This window comes from Chiloscyllium punctatum, chromosome 45, assembly GCF_047496795.1.
Source record: "Chiloscyllium punctatum isolate Juve2018m chromosome 45, sChiPun1.3, whole genome shotgun sequence".
Taxonomy (NCBI): Eukaryota; Metazoa; Chordata; class Chondrichthyes; order Orectolobiformes; family Hemiscylliidae; genus Chiloscyllium; species Chiloscyllium punctatum.
In genome coordinates this window covers 36631404-36646631 of record NC_092783.1, presented here as the reverse complement: position 1 = coordinate 36646631, position 15228 = coordinate 36631404, and the positions used below count along the sequence as shown (strand labels likewise).

General features: G+C 41.7%; 1 protein-coding gene across 1 annotated transcript in view; it reads right to left on the bottom strand.

Annotated features, from left to right (window-relative positions):
* The window catches only part of LOC140467296 (mitogen-activated protein kinase 13-like), a 74510-nt gene extending 69221 nt beyond the window's left edge, over positions 1–5289 (bottom strand). Inside the window, exons 1-2 of the mRNA XM_072563561.1 lie at positions 5060–5289; positions 4710–4839 (exon numbers count right to left, since the gene is read on the bottom strand). Coding sequence (XP_072419662.1) covers positions 4710–4839; positions 5060–5166 — 237 coding nt within the window. The 5' untranslated portion in view covers positions 5167–5289. The remainder of the gene's footprint in view (positions 1–4709; positions 4840–5059) is intronic.
* Positions 5290–15228: the final 9939 nt, after the last annotated feature.

Here is a 15228-nt window from a genome sequence, read left to right as displayed (position 1 = left end):
TCTCATGTTGTTTCAGCTTCAGTAACACTCTAGTTCTGACCAGAGTTTCAGTTTCCTGGATGAAAGGAAAATTTCTGGATTTAATAGTTACCCCTGACTTCAGTTTTTCTTCCCTGGAATCAATTCTGCACACCTTCTTCCTCTTAATTCTCACAGAAATATTCTCCAATACCCTATCTCCAAACAACATCTGAACTTAATTCACAAAAAAGAAAAAATAAATTAGGAATAACACAGAAGAGGCATTTAGCTTAACATTGCTGCGATTCTTAAAAAAATACAAAGCAGGCAGCACAGTGGTTAGCACTGCTGCCTCACAGTGCCAGAGACCCGTGTCCAGTTCCCACCTCAGACAACTGACTGTGTGGAGTTTGCACATTCTCCCCATGTCTGCGTGGGTTTCCTCCGGGTGCTCTGGTTTCCTCCCACAGTCCAAAAATGGGCAGGTTAGGTGAATTGGCCATGCTAAATTGTCCACAGTGTTAGGTGAAGGGGTAAATGTAGGGGAATGAGTCTGGGTGGGTTGCTCATCGAGGGTCAGTGTGGACTTGTTGGGTCGAAGGGCCTGTTTCCACACTGTAAGTAATCTAATCTAATCTAATCTAAACTCATTAAATAAATTGCATTTAAATGGCGCATTTAATATCATGAAGATTTCTAAGATACTTTACAGAAGAGCAATCAGATAAAAATTGAGTGAAGACTGCAGATGCTGGAGATCTGAGTCGAGAGCGTGGTGCTGGAAAAGCACAGTAGGTCAGGCAGCATCTGAGGAGCAGAAGAATCAACGTTCCAGGCATAAGCCCTTCATCAGGTTTTCATCCTGATTGAGTATGAATCCTTTGAGCCTGAAGAATTGAGTATAGATTGGGATACAGGCAGCAGAGTTTTTTTCACGTGATGAGAGCATCATTGTCAAGGCCAGCAATTCTTGCCTATCTCTAATTGCCTGTGAACTGAGTGGCTTGTAGGACCATTAGAGATAGTAAATAAGATACAACCACAATGCTGTCAATCTGGAATCAGGTATAGAGGGAAGTGATCACTGAGCCCCTTGCTGAGATACTTCTTTCATCAATTGTCACGGGTGAGGTGCCAGAAGACTGGAGGTTGGCTAATGTGGTATCACAATTTAAGAAAGGTGGTAAGGACAAGCCAGGGAACTACAGACCAGTGAGCTTGACGTCAGGGGTGGGCAAGTTGTTGGAGGGAATCCTGAGGGACAGGATGTACACATATTTGGAAAGGCAAGGGATAGTCAACATGGCTTTGTGTGTGGGAAATCATATCTCACTAACTTGACTGAGTTTTGTTAAGAAGTAACAAAGAGGATTGATGAGAGATGAGCAGTGGACGTGATCTATATGGATTTCAGTAAGGCGTTCGACGAGGTTCCCCATAGGAGACTGATGAGCAAGGTTAGATCTCATGGAATACAGGGAGAACTCACCATTTGGATACAGAACTGGCTCAAAGGTAGAAGACAGAGGGTGGTGGTGGAGGGTTGTTTTTCAGACTGGAGACCTGTGACCAGTGGAGTGCCACAAGATTGGTGCTGGGTCCACTACTTTTTGTCATTCATATAAGTGATTTGGATGTGAACAGAAGAGGTACAGTTAGTAAGTTTGCAGATGACACCAAAATTGGAAGTTTGGTGGACAGCGAAGAAGGTTCCCTCAGATTTCAACAGGATATTGATCAGATGGGCGAATGGGCTGAGGAGTGGGAAATGCAGTTTAATTTAGATAAATGCATTTTGAGAAAGCAAATCTTAGCAGGACTTATACACTTTATGGTAAGGTCCTCAGGAGTGTTGCTCAACAAAGGGACCTTGGAGTGCAGGTTAATAGGTCCTTGAATGTGGAGTCGCAGGTAGATAGGATAATGAAGAAGGCATCTGGCATGCTTTTCTTTTGGTCAGAGTATTGAGTATAGGAATTGGGAGATCATGTTACAGCTGTACAGGATGTTGGTTAAATCGCATTTGGAATATTGCATGCAATTCTAGTCTCCTTCCTATCGGAAGGATGTTGTCAAACTTAAAGGGTTCAGAAAAGATTTACAAGGATGTTGCCAAGTTGGAAGATTTGAGCTATAGGGAGAAGTTGAATACACTGGGGCTGTTTTGCCTGCAGTGTCGTCGGCTGAGTGGTGACCATATAAATTTTCTCAAATCATGAAGGGCAAGGATAGGATAAATAGATAAAGTATTTTCCCTGGGGTGGGGGATTCCAGAACAAAAGGGTTTAGGATGAGAGGGTAAAGATGTGAAAGACATCTAAGGGGCAACTTTTCACGGAGAGGGAGGTACACGTATGGAATGAGCTGCCAGAGGACATGGTGGAGGCTGGTACAACTGCAACATTTAAAAGGCATCTGGATGGGTATATGAATAGGAAGGGTTTGGTGGGATATGGGCTGGGTGCTGGCAAGTGGGTCTAGATTGGGTTTGGATATCTGGTCAGCATGGACGGGTTGGACTGAAGGGTCTGTTTCCATGCTCTACATTTCTGTATGTCAGACTAGGTAGTGGCAGAATTCCTTCCCTTAAAGGGGCATGATTGAACTAGATGGGGCATGGATAGTGGATAATTGAGGATAGTTGTCATAGTAACCATCAGTGAGTCAAGTTCAATATTCCAGATTTTATTAATTGAATTTAAATTTTAGCAGTTGCCATTGCTGATGCTGAAGTTGAACCAGTTTTCCCAAAGCATTGCTCTGGCCTCTGGATTACTAATCCAGCAATATTACCATTACACCACCATCTCCCCAACAGGAAGACAGGCTGATTGAGTCTGATGGTGCAATACAATGGATGATATCAGCAAATGGACTTAGTCAGAAGCAGAGGCTAGTCTGATAATATGTGGTCTTTGTGGTGGAGATGATGTGGGATTGGAAACTCAGCTCATTGTTAAATAGGTCACCAAATAACCCTAGTACAGTATGTAGCAGCAGTCAGGGACGGGCTGGAGTTGATAGTTAGGAAACTAAGTTTGTAGAGGGGCCTTTTTAATGTTAATTGGTGAAGGTTGCTGCAGGCAAGCAGCCTGACAACACAGAGGTAATGTTGAAAGAAAGCCTGGTGAGCTAGATTTGATTGTCATTAACATTAATGAGAATACTGAGGTCTTCAGATGATTTCTCAAGGGAGAGCACAAAATAAGAAATTAAAACGGGCCTATGGAAAGATTCCTGAGGGACCCCAAGGGCAATGATCTTCCTGAGCTTTGAATCCTTGCTTGGCTCATCATCTCACACAGTGCTCACTTCAGGTATCCCTCCTCCTCTTCTCCCACTGCTCCTCCAATCACAGCTCTGCTTTATCCTGCTCTCGCTTGTTCTCCTTGCTTTTGTAGTTGGGCTTTGCTGCTCAGTCTGCATGAGCAGTCTTTTTCTCCCCACAATGTGCAGTGTGTTCCTGATTGCTGGATTTGAAAACTGTTCAAGAGTGTGAGCTCTGGGTCAGGAAATAATATTTTCACATAAAAATAAAGAAATGAATGACAACTCCTTTGAAATTTAACATGATCCTGGACCAAAACAAAATATCAATAAGATAATACAGTCACATTCAGAATATAAAGTTTGCATTTGATAGATTAGCATGAAAATCACAAACATGGAAATTTGTGTTTTAAAGTGACTTGCAGTATGTTATTATTGTTATAACAGTGTTATAATACAGTTCCAGCCAAGCTTTCCAAAATCCCCTGGTGACAGAAGGCTCTGTGTACCTCCCCACCCCACCCCACCCCACACACTATAATCATCATTTTAATACCCTCCCCATCAAACACATCAGCCCCTCTTCTTCCCAAACTCCTCCTGAACTCCTCTTCTCAATTCTGCTGTCCCGTCCTAAATTTGCTCATTCTTCAGCAGCTCCTCTTCCCAATTTCCCTTCCCCCACTCTTTCACTATTCCTGACTTCCTTCCCCTATCACTCACACCTGAGACCATTTTCCCAAATCCCTCCTCCTCACAACCCAATTTCTCAAGGGAAGAATGGCAATTTCCTTCCCTAAAGAACATGAGTGAACCAGGTGGGCTTTTACATCAAGCATTTCATCAGCTTTGTATTACCATCTATCCTGGTAGGGTTCCAACCAATGTTTCAAGAATGCAAGTCTTTTAATGAGGGGTTTTTAATGACATTGCAGTGACACGAGAGCACTGATGTTACATTTATCCTACCCTTTCCCTAAATGTTGTCAAGGAATCTGACCGACATTCATAAAGACCCTCAAACCCCACTTACTTCCACAAGAATTTCTGTGCATCTTACTTCATTGCATAATGGAAGAGTTTATAAGTAATACTTTATTGGTGTGATCCTGCATGATCAAACTATTTAGATCTACCTGGTTTTATGAAATGTAAAACTAAGTTTATAGATGCATTTGGTGACACAGTAATGTGGATTCTTGTTTAAAAAAAACAAATAGTTTCCCATTAATCTTAGTCTCTTGGATATTAGCGGCCCTAAAATGATAGGCCACATAACTTCGTTGATGCCACTAAATCGTCCTGAAGGATGCGCTGCCTGGGTTAAGCCATCCAATGTTATTTACGTTCCCATTAGAGAAAAGCCAATTGTTTCAAATACCATGCTACAATCAATCATCAACCATTCAAGCCACAATCACACCGCGCCGTCACCAAACGCGCGAGACTGCTGTTCACATTGGTCTCTGAAGACTTACATTTTCATGCTTCATATGTTTTAATAGTTTCAGTTCTCGGTAAGCTCTCTTGGCATAAATTTCAGACTGAAATGGGCGGTACAATTTCTTAATCGCGACCTTGTCCCCCGTTCGTCTGTCAATTGCGGAGCTGTTTACGTCAGAAAGTAAATAACACAAGAGTATTATTATCGTTCATCCCATCAGCATTTCACTATTAAGAGAAATTCTTGAGGACGCTGAGAGAATACATTTATCTTTTTTCTCACTGCGTACAAGCAAAGCAAATACTCACACACATCTGTTTCAAACCCACATTTCTCCAATCACCAAAACTAGGCTGACAGCTCCTTTGCAAAAAAAAAACTTACCAAACTGTGCCATAGGCTCCGGATCCAACGGGGGAAAGGTTCACGTATCGGTCCCGAACTTCCCACACGGTATTCTCAATGTCGTGACGGCAGCGTTCTGCATTCATTTTATCTGATTGTTTGGGAATTGTGATTAAAATCTGCAAGGGTGCAAATCTCAGAATGCAAACACCAGAATTCCCCCAAACAATGGCTGTAAGGAAAGTTTCGCAATGCCGAAGAAATCAGATTATCACTTCCTGTCTCCCAGGTGCAGGGTGTGTACCCAGGCCAAGGGTTTTGTAAACAATTCGTAAAAACACAGTAGAGATCAACTTTACAGAAGGAAAGAATTGGTATGAAAGATCAAGTCAACAAGTAAATCAGTATTAATATTTAGTTATGAAATAGTCCTGTTAAAGATGTCGATTGAGAGATTTCGTTTGAAATTTGAGTTCAATACTTAGTGGACTGCAGCCAAGTACAACTGTAAGTTGCTCTGTTGAATTAAACAGGTTTTGTAATATGCATGCTGTCAATCAAAACATTATACTTACACTTTGCTTTTAATTTTAGCTGACGTCCACTTTTACGATGTAGTAGACTATACGAACTCGCAAATATGTATTTTAGTTTAGCATCTCTCAGACCAGATAACGCAAAGCACATTTTAAAAATTGTTTCTCGACCATCTCCGCCGTGTACAGTTTCTTCACAGTGCCCCAATTCCCCCATGTGCTGTGTCAGCAAAATTACTTTCCTATTTCTCGACAACACTTGTCTCTATTTCTTTCTTTCTGCCACTGAAACTCTGTATCAGGCTTCAAAATTTGAATTTTAAATGTTTGGATGTTATTCTCGGCAACAAGTTACCATCTGCCAAAAACACACATCCTCAGTCACAGTAAACTATAACAGTATTCCCTGTCATAGAGTCTTAAAGCATGGAAACAGACCCTTCCGTCCAACTAGTCCACACTGAAAATATTCCCAAACTAAAGTCGTCCGACCTGCCAGTTTTTGGCCCATATGCTCCCACACTTTTCCTATTAATGTACTTATCCAAACACCTTTCAAATATTGCAACTGTACCTGCATCCACCACTTCCTCCAGCAGTTCATTCCACATACAAATTACCCTCTGTGTTAAAGTTACCCCTCAATTCCCTTCTAAAACTTTCTCTTCTCACCTTGGAAATATACCTTAGTTTTGAATTCCCCATCATAGGGGGAAAAAACCTTGCTATTCACCTGCCTCTCATGATTTTATAAACCTCTATAAGGTCACTCTTCAACCTCCTATGCTGCAGTGAAAAAAGTCTGTCCACTTTCCTCAGTGAGTTTCATCAATTCCCTCCTGCCCACTCTATTGATAGACAATAGGGCAGAATGGCCGACACCTGCACCTTCGAGCCTGCACCACCATTCAATATGATCATTGCTGATCATCCTTAATCAGTATTCTGTTCCTGCCTTATCTCCTTAACCCTTGATTCCACAATCCTTGAGAGCTCTATCCAACTCTTTCTTAAATGAATCCAGAGACTGGGCCTCCCTCTGGGGCAGAGCATTCCACACAGCCACCACTCTCTGGGTGAAGACGTTTCTCCTCATCTCTGTCCTAAATGGTCTACCCCGTATTTTTAAGCTGTGTCCTCTGGTTCGGCACTCACCCATCAGCGGAAAAATGTTTCCTGCCTCCAGAGTGTCCAATCCTTTAATAATCTTCTATGTCTCAATCAGATCCCCTCTCAGTCTTCTAAACTCAAGGGTATAGAAGCCCAGTCGCTCCAGTCTTTCAGTGTAAGGTAATCCCGCCATTCCAGGAATTGACCCCGTGAACCTACGCTGCACTCCCTCAATAGCCAGAATGTCTTTCCTCAAATTTGGAGACCAGAACTGCACACAGTACTCCAGGTGTGGCCTCACCAGGGCCCTGTACAGCTGCAAAAGAACCTCTTTGCTTCTACACTCAATCCCTCTTGTTATGAAGGCCAGCATGCTATTAGCCTTCTTCACTACCTGCTGTACCTGCATGCTTACCTTCATTGACTGGTGTACAAGAACACCCAGATCTCTCTGTACTGCCCCTTTACCTCAATTGATTCCATTTAGGTAGTAATCTGCCTTCGTGTTCTTGCCACCAAAGTGGATAACCATACATTTATCCACATTAAACTGCATCTGCCATGCATCTGACCACTCACCTAACTTGTCCAGGTCACCCTGTAATCTCCTAACATCCTCATCACATTTCACCCTGCCACTCAGCTTAGTATCATTAGCAAATTTGCTAATGTTATTGCTAATACCATCTTATATATCATTAACATATATTGTAAAAAGCTGCGGTCCCAGTACTGATCCCTGCGGTACCCCACTGGTCAATGCCTGCCATTCCGAAATGGAGCCATTTATCACTCTTTGTTTCCTATCAGCCAACCAACTTTCAGTCCAAGTTAGTACTTTGCCCCCAATACCATGTGCCCTAATTTTGCTCACTAACGTCCTATGTGGGACTTTATCAAAAGCTTTCTGAAAGTCCAGGTACACGACATCTACTGGATCTCCCTCATCCACCTTCAGAGTTACATCCTCAAAAAATTCCAGAAGATTAGTCAAGCATGATTTCCCCTTCATAAATCCATGTTGACTCTGACCTATCCTGTTACTACTATCCAGATGTGTCATAATTTCGTCCTTTATAATAGACTCCAGCATCTTTCCCACCACTGAGGTCAGACTAACTGGTCTATAATTTCCTGTTTTCTCTCTCCCACCTTTCTTAAAAAGTGGTACAACATTAGCCACCCTCCAATCCCAAATTGATTGAACTGATCCTGAATCTATCGAACTCTGGAAAATAATCACCACCGCATCCACGATTTCTCGAGCCACCTCCTTCAGTACCCTGGGATGTAGACCATCAGGCCCCAGGGACTTAACAACCTTCAGACCTAACAGTCTCTCCAACACCAATTCCTGGCAAATATAAATTCCCTTAAGTACAGGTCCTTCAGCCACTGTTACCTCAGGGAGATTGCTTGTGTCTTCCCAGTGAACACAGATCTGAAGTACCAATTCAATTCTTCTGCCATTTCTTAGTTCCCCGTAATATATTCCCCTGTTTCTGTCTTCAAGGGCCCAATTTTAGTCTTAACCATTTTTTTGCCTTTCACATACCTAAAAAAACTTTTACTATCCTCCTTTATATTATTGGCCAGTTTACCTTCATACCTCATTTTTTCTCTGCTTATTTCCTTCTTAGTAATCCTCTGTTGTTCTTCAAAAGCTCCCCAGTCCTCCATTTTCCCACTTATCTTTGCTATGTTATACTTTTTCTCTTTTAACTTTATGTGTTTCTTAACTTCCCTCGTCAGCCACGGCCACCCATGCCTCCTCCTAAGATCTTTCTTCCTTTTTGGAATGAACTGATCCTGCAACTTCTGCATTATACACAGAAATATCCGCCATTGTTCCTCCACTGTCATCCCTGCTAAGGTATTGCACCATTGAACTCTGGCCAGCTGCTCCCTCATAGCTCCATAGTTCCCTTTATTCAACAGAAATATTGTCACTTCCGATTGTACCCTCTCCCTCTCCCTCTCAAATTGCAGATTGAAGCCTATTGTATTATGGTCACTATTTCCTAATGGCTCCTTCACTTCAAGGTCCCTGACCAATTCTGGTTAGTTGCACAATACCAGATCCAGAATTGCCTTCTCCCTGGTCGGCTCCAGCACCAGCTGTTCTAAGAATCCATCTCTGAGGCACTCCACAAAGTCTGTCTTGAGGTCCAATACCATCCTGATTCTCCCAGTCTACCTGCATGTTGAAATCCCCCATAACTATAGTAACATCTTTGCGACAGGCCAATTTCAGCTCCTAATTTAACTTACATCCGACATCCAAACTACTATTTGGGGGCCTGTAGATAACTCCCAAGAGGATCTTTTTACCCTTAGTATTTCTCAGCTCTATCCACACTGACTCTACATCCCCTGATTTTAGGTCCCCCCGCACAAGGGACTGAATATCATCCCTTACCAACATGGCCACCCCACCCCCTCTGCCCGTCAGTCTGTCCTTACGATAGCACGTGTAGCCTTGAATATTCATTTCCCAGGCCCTGTCCACTTGAAGCCACGTATCAGTTATCCCCACAATATCGTATCTGCCAATTTCCAAAAGAGCCTTAAGCTCATCCATCTTATTTCTCATGCTTTGTGCATTCGTGTATAGTATTTTTAATTTGTTACTGCCCTCACCCTTCCCATCAACTCATATTTCACTCAATTTGCAGCATGATCATCAGAATTCTCATCATTTCCAGATCTCGCTTGCAGAGATCCTTGGCTCCACCATCCACTTGCCCTCCCTGCCATGTGACTGTATATTTATCATTTCTGCTCCCTAGAACTTGTTACCCAGTTGTCATTGATTTGCCACATCTGACTCTGCTCTAAAAATTTCCTTAAAATAATCCTTTTCCAAATGCACTTTCCATTGTAATTGGTCAACCTTTGGGGAGCCTGCTTTCAGTCACTTGGATTCCTAAATGCTGTAATGCCCTCCACCTTTGAACCTCACTTTCTCTTTCCAGTTCTGAAGAAGTCATACCAGACTCAAATGTTAACACAGCTTCTCTATCCACAGCTGCTGCCAGACCTGCTGAGTTTCTCCAGTATTTCGTGTTCGTTTCACTTACTTTTTATTCACTCACAGAAAACTGGCATCTGTCTAAGCCAACATTTATTGCTTATCCTTCATTAGCCCAAGGGAAGTTAATGATGGTATTTCTGCTTAATTTATTTACAAATGTAAGATGAATGTAGGATCTGTAGTATGCACCAACATAGATTTGGTCAGCAATGTCACGGAGACCTGCTGCTCAATGTCATGGAAACTAACTAAACTTCTCAAGAACATCATTACTCCTCAAAGTCTTACATTAGTAATTATCACTTTGTTAAACACTAGTTATATTATAAATTATGAGTGCTAACTTTCTGTGATGAGGTGAATAGACAAACATGCAAAAATAATCAGTCTTATTGGATTAATACCATCTCAGTCAATTCATCCATAAGCAAAAGGGTTGTTGACTGTGACATCAAAAAGCACTGACACAGTGCTGTGCTGAAAGGGTGTGAATTACTTAGTATAGTAGTTTAGACAAAGGGTTTATGCCCAAAACGTTGATTCTCCTGCTCCTCTGATGCTTTCCAGCACCACACTCTTCGACTCTGATCTGCAGTCCTCGCTTTCTCCAAATGCTTTAGATTTCAAACTAGTGGCACATGGGTATAAAAGAAACAGGTGCTATGAGAGAACATACTATATTGTTTCCTTACTGTGTTGTAGTGAGATCTCAGGCTCAAAATTAGACAGGAAGAAATCTGGGAAAAAGGGAAATTATTTGGAAACAGCCATCAGATATATTTTTTATAAATTTTAAATCCTAAGCATGAAGGTATACTTAATAAAGCTGACATGTTTAGCCCATTTTCTTTAATAGGATCTGTTTGTTGCATTTCTGAATTTAGGAAGATATACCATAAATTGAATCAGAACTAATCCTAGAGTGTTAGTGATTGAAAGGTAAAGTACTAATGAGGAAATTGAGACCACAACAGGTGGTAGTGCCATCTGAGTTCTGTAATGAAATTTCACAAGTGGGTCATGAAATTCCAATGACAGGTCACTTTAATATTTTTTAAACTTGTGACTTCCAAATAGTAAGTTATTTTTATTAACCAGCACTACATAAAATGTGGCCAAATTTTGCAAGGATTGCTATACATGTTAGGGAATGGGGAGACCCTAACTAATTAAATGTGCATCTTTAATTCTAATATAAACTTTCAAAAGAATCATTCAGCATAGTCTTAATAGATTTGTGTAGGATCCCAACTAAAGCCAGGAACGAGAACCAGTATCTTTTAACAATTATGGATATGTTAACAAGATTTCCTGAAACAGTGCCTGTAGGAAAATTTATTCTAAAAATCATGGTGTGAAAGTTTTTTTTTTACAAAATATGAATTATCCCTAACAATAACCTTGATCTGATTGAAGATTTGTGACATACAAAGAAATTTTGAAATACTAAAACAAAGAAATTTTAAATTCACAAGTTGACTCTCCAACAATCAGGTTGGTTAATAGAGGTGCTTTATGGTCCAAATAGCATGATATTTTAGCTTCCCAAAAAAAGTGACTGAAACTTATGAATGACTCATAAATCAATTTGTGATTAGGCCAGGAAAAATGTCTTTGGCTATTTATGTTAATATAAAAGGGTGCATTATCTATTAAACAACATTACATGCACACACAATCTGGAAAAATTAACTAACAGAGCCAGAGAAATAAGCTTTGTAACTCTGAATGGATTTTATCCAAATAAAGCCATGCTGTTTGGAGTGAAAAGTGCACCGGCAATATACTATCTTTTCTCAATTTTATTGCTTAATCATCAGTAAGTTTACAGATGACACCAAAAGAAGAGGTGTAGTGGACAGCAAAGAGGGTTGTCTCAGATTACAACAGGATTTTGACCAGATGGGCCAGTGAGCTGAGAAGTGGCAGATGGAGTTTAATTCAGATAAATGTGAGGTGCTGCATTTTGGGAAAGCAAATCTTAGCAGGACTTGTACACTTAACAGTAAGGTCCTCGGGAGTGTTGCTGAACAAAGAGACCTTGGAGTGCAGGTTCATAGCTCCTTGAAAGTGGAGTCGCAGGTCGATAGGATAGTGAAGGCGGCATTTGGTATGCTTTCTCTTATTGATCAGAGTATTGAGTACAGGAGTTGGGAGGTCATGTTGTGGCTGTACAGAACATTGGTTAGGCCACTGTTGGAATATTGGATGCAATTCTGGTCTCCTTCCTATCGGAAAGATGTTGTGAAACTTGAAAGGGTTCAGAAAAGATTTACAAGGGTGTTGCCAGGGTTGGAGGATTTAAGCTATAGGGAGAGGCTGAACAGGCTGGGGCTGTTTTCCCAGGAGCGGAGGCAGACGGGTGACCTTATGGAGGTTTACAAAATTATGAGGGGCATGGATAGGATAAATAGACAAAGTCTTTTCCCTGGGGTCAGGGAGTCCAGAATTCGAGGGCATAGGTTTAGGGTGAGAGGGGAAAGATATAAAAGGGACCTATGGGGCAACTTTTTCACAGAGGGTGGTACAGGTATGGAATAAGCTGCCAGAGGAAGTGGGGGAGGCTGGTACAATTGCGACATTTAAGAGGCATTTGGATGGGTATATGAATAGGAAGGGTTTGGAGGGATATGGGCTGGGTGCTGGCAGGTGGGACTAGATTGGGTTCCGATATCTGGTCAGTATGGATGGGATGGACCAAAGGGTCTGTTTCCATGCTGTACATCTCTATGACTCTATGTAACTATACAGTTTCCATTGATAACGGTTATTTTTAGCAAACCTGGAAACAACCTTTACATTACATGACTGATTAGCTACAAAAATCCAATTTGGCTAAAAATACATTTGCCAAAACTAAAATGACTTTTTTGGGCCATACTTGTGAACAAAGCCAAGTGAAAAGAAAAACTAAGGGCTACTTTGGATTTCCCCGTGCCAAGGATTAAACAATGTTTTTCAACATGTTAGGATACATGGACTTTATCGGAAATTTGTTCTGAACCTTACCACTGCAGTTACTTCTTTGAAGAATTTGTTCCAGGAAAACAGAAAATTTGAATGCATCCAAGAATGTCCGAGTGCCTTTGGCTACTTGAAATCTGTGCTGACAACTGCTCTGCTTGTGGTTGCACAGAATTATGAAAAGCCACTTAATTTGGGTATTGATGCCACAACATTGGGCTGAATGGTTTACTTTTATTCCTATGTTCCATTGAGCCTGCTCCACACATTTAATACAATCACAGCTGACCAAAACACTTCAATGCCTTTTACCCACATTATCCCCATAACCCTTTGCACCATTGAATATCTAAGTCGACTTTCAGTTCACTCATGTTAGTGTGGGTGCAATTTTACTACAAGACAACAAAATGATGATTTAAAAAAAAGACAAGTCAGTTAAGATTCGGATTGTATATTAACAAAATCTTTCAATGGTGGTGAAAGAGACGTGTTTTGTATTGGCTCTATATTGGTTTGAAATTTATATCACCAATGTACAAGAAATTAATTAACATGCAGCACAATTCTTTGCATTTTTTTGGAGAAATTTTGTGGGAACACTTAAGGTTGTTTTGGTGGAATTTAATCCACCAAAATAAACTATAGGCTCTATCTAAAAGCGCTTGGTGTTTGAAGCAAGACAGATGAATTGGTCATGCAGCCAGAAATTTACAAAATGTAATTTGATAGCCATAGAAAAATAGCTACAGGAGGACAGGTAGAGATCAGATTACTGAAAGTTACATAACATATAGCAAAGAACAGGAGACTTGGCAAAGTTAGTGGGGTGCCTCAGTTAATTAATGATGGTACTAAACCAATAGAGAGGATGAAATCTTCAAGGAGAAACTGAGGACTGCAGATGCTGGAGATCAGAACTGAAAATGTGTTGCTGGAAAAGCGCAGGTCAGGCAGCATCCAAGGAACAGAAGAATCGACGTTTCGGGCATAGGCCCTTCTTCGGGAATGAGGAAAGGGTGTCCAGCAGGCTAAGATAAAAGGTGGGGGGGGGGGGGGGGGGGGGGGGGTGGAGACTTGGGGGAGGAGCGTTGGAAATGCGATAGGTGGAAGGAGGTCAAGGTGAGGGTGATAGGCCGGAGTGGGGGTGGAGAGGTCAGAAAGAAGATTGCAGGTTAGGAAGGCGGTGCTGAGTTAGAGGGATTTGACTGAGACAAGGTGGGGGAGGGGAAATGAGGCAACTGGAGAAATCAGAGTTCATCCCTTGTGGTTGGAGGGTTCCTCGGCAGAAGATGAGGTGCTCTTCCTCCAGCCGTCATGTTGCTATGGTCTGGCGATGGAGGAGTCCAAGGACCTGCATGTCCTTGGTGGAGTGGGAGGGGGAGTTGAAGTGTTGAGTCATGGGGTGGTTGGGTTGGTTGGTCCGGGTGTCCCAGAGGTGTTCTCTGAAACGTTCCGCAACTAGGCGGCCTGTCTCCCCAATATAGAGGTGGCCACATCGGGTGCAGCGGATGCAATAGATGTGTGTGGAGGTGCAGGTGAATTTGTGGCGGATATGGAAGTATCCCTTAAGACCACTCCCTCCGTGACTCCATCGTCAGGTCCACACCCCCGACCAACTCAACCTCCACTCCCAGCACCTTCCCCTGCAACTGCAAGAAATGCAAATCTTGCGCCCACACCTCCCCCTTTACTTCCCTCCAAGGCCCCAAGGGATACTTCCATACTGTCTTCTGGAATAGTGTCCAGTTCTGGTCTCCCGGTCATTGGAAAGGGTTCAGAAGAGATTTAGCAGGATTTTGCTGGGAATGGAGGGTTTGAGTTATAAGAGACTTGCACTTTTTTCACCCGAGCATATTAGGTGGTGAAGTGACCTTATGAGGGATATAGATAAAGTGAATGACAGGTGTCTTTTCCCTAGGGTGGGGAATTTCAAGACTAGGGGAAATATTTTTAAGGTGTGAGGAGAACGATTTTAAAAAAGTCATGAATTGCAATCATTTTACATCAAGTGGTTCATGTGTGGAATGAACTCCCAGAAGAAGTGTTGAATACAGACAGTTACAGCATTTAAAAAGGACAATTAGATGAGTACATGAATAAGAAACATTGAAGAATATAGGCCAAGCACAGGCAAGTAGGACTAGTTTGGGATTATGGTCAGAGTGGATTGGTTGGACTGAAGATGACACACAGTTTCCCTGCTATCTGACTGACCTGAAATGAGAAGTCACAAATTAACATTTTTTGATTGCAACAAAGAGGTAGATATAGATGGACTTGCTTTTCACTCAGCATTTTCCACTACTAATTCCAATTTACAGCATTTAAGCTGATGAAAGGACCACCCCCCACAGATACATGAATATGATGAAGCCAAATAGTAAAAGCTGTGTTGTGAGATGGTTTCCAACAATACCTAGTCTTCCCACCAGATGGAGTACAACTTCAATTCACCAATTTGAAGTCAAAGTTGGTGTACAAAGTTCAGGTCTTTTAGATCTGCTGGGCATTTTATAAAATTATGCTTTTAATGTTGTGTTTTTTTTTGGTGAAAAAAGCTC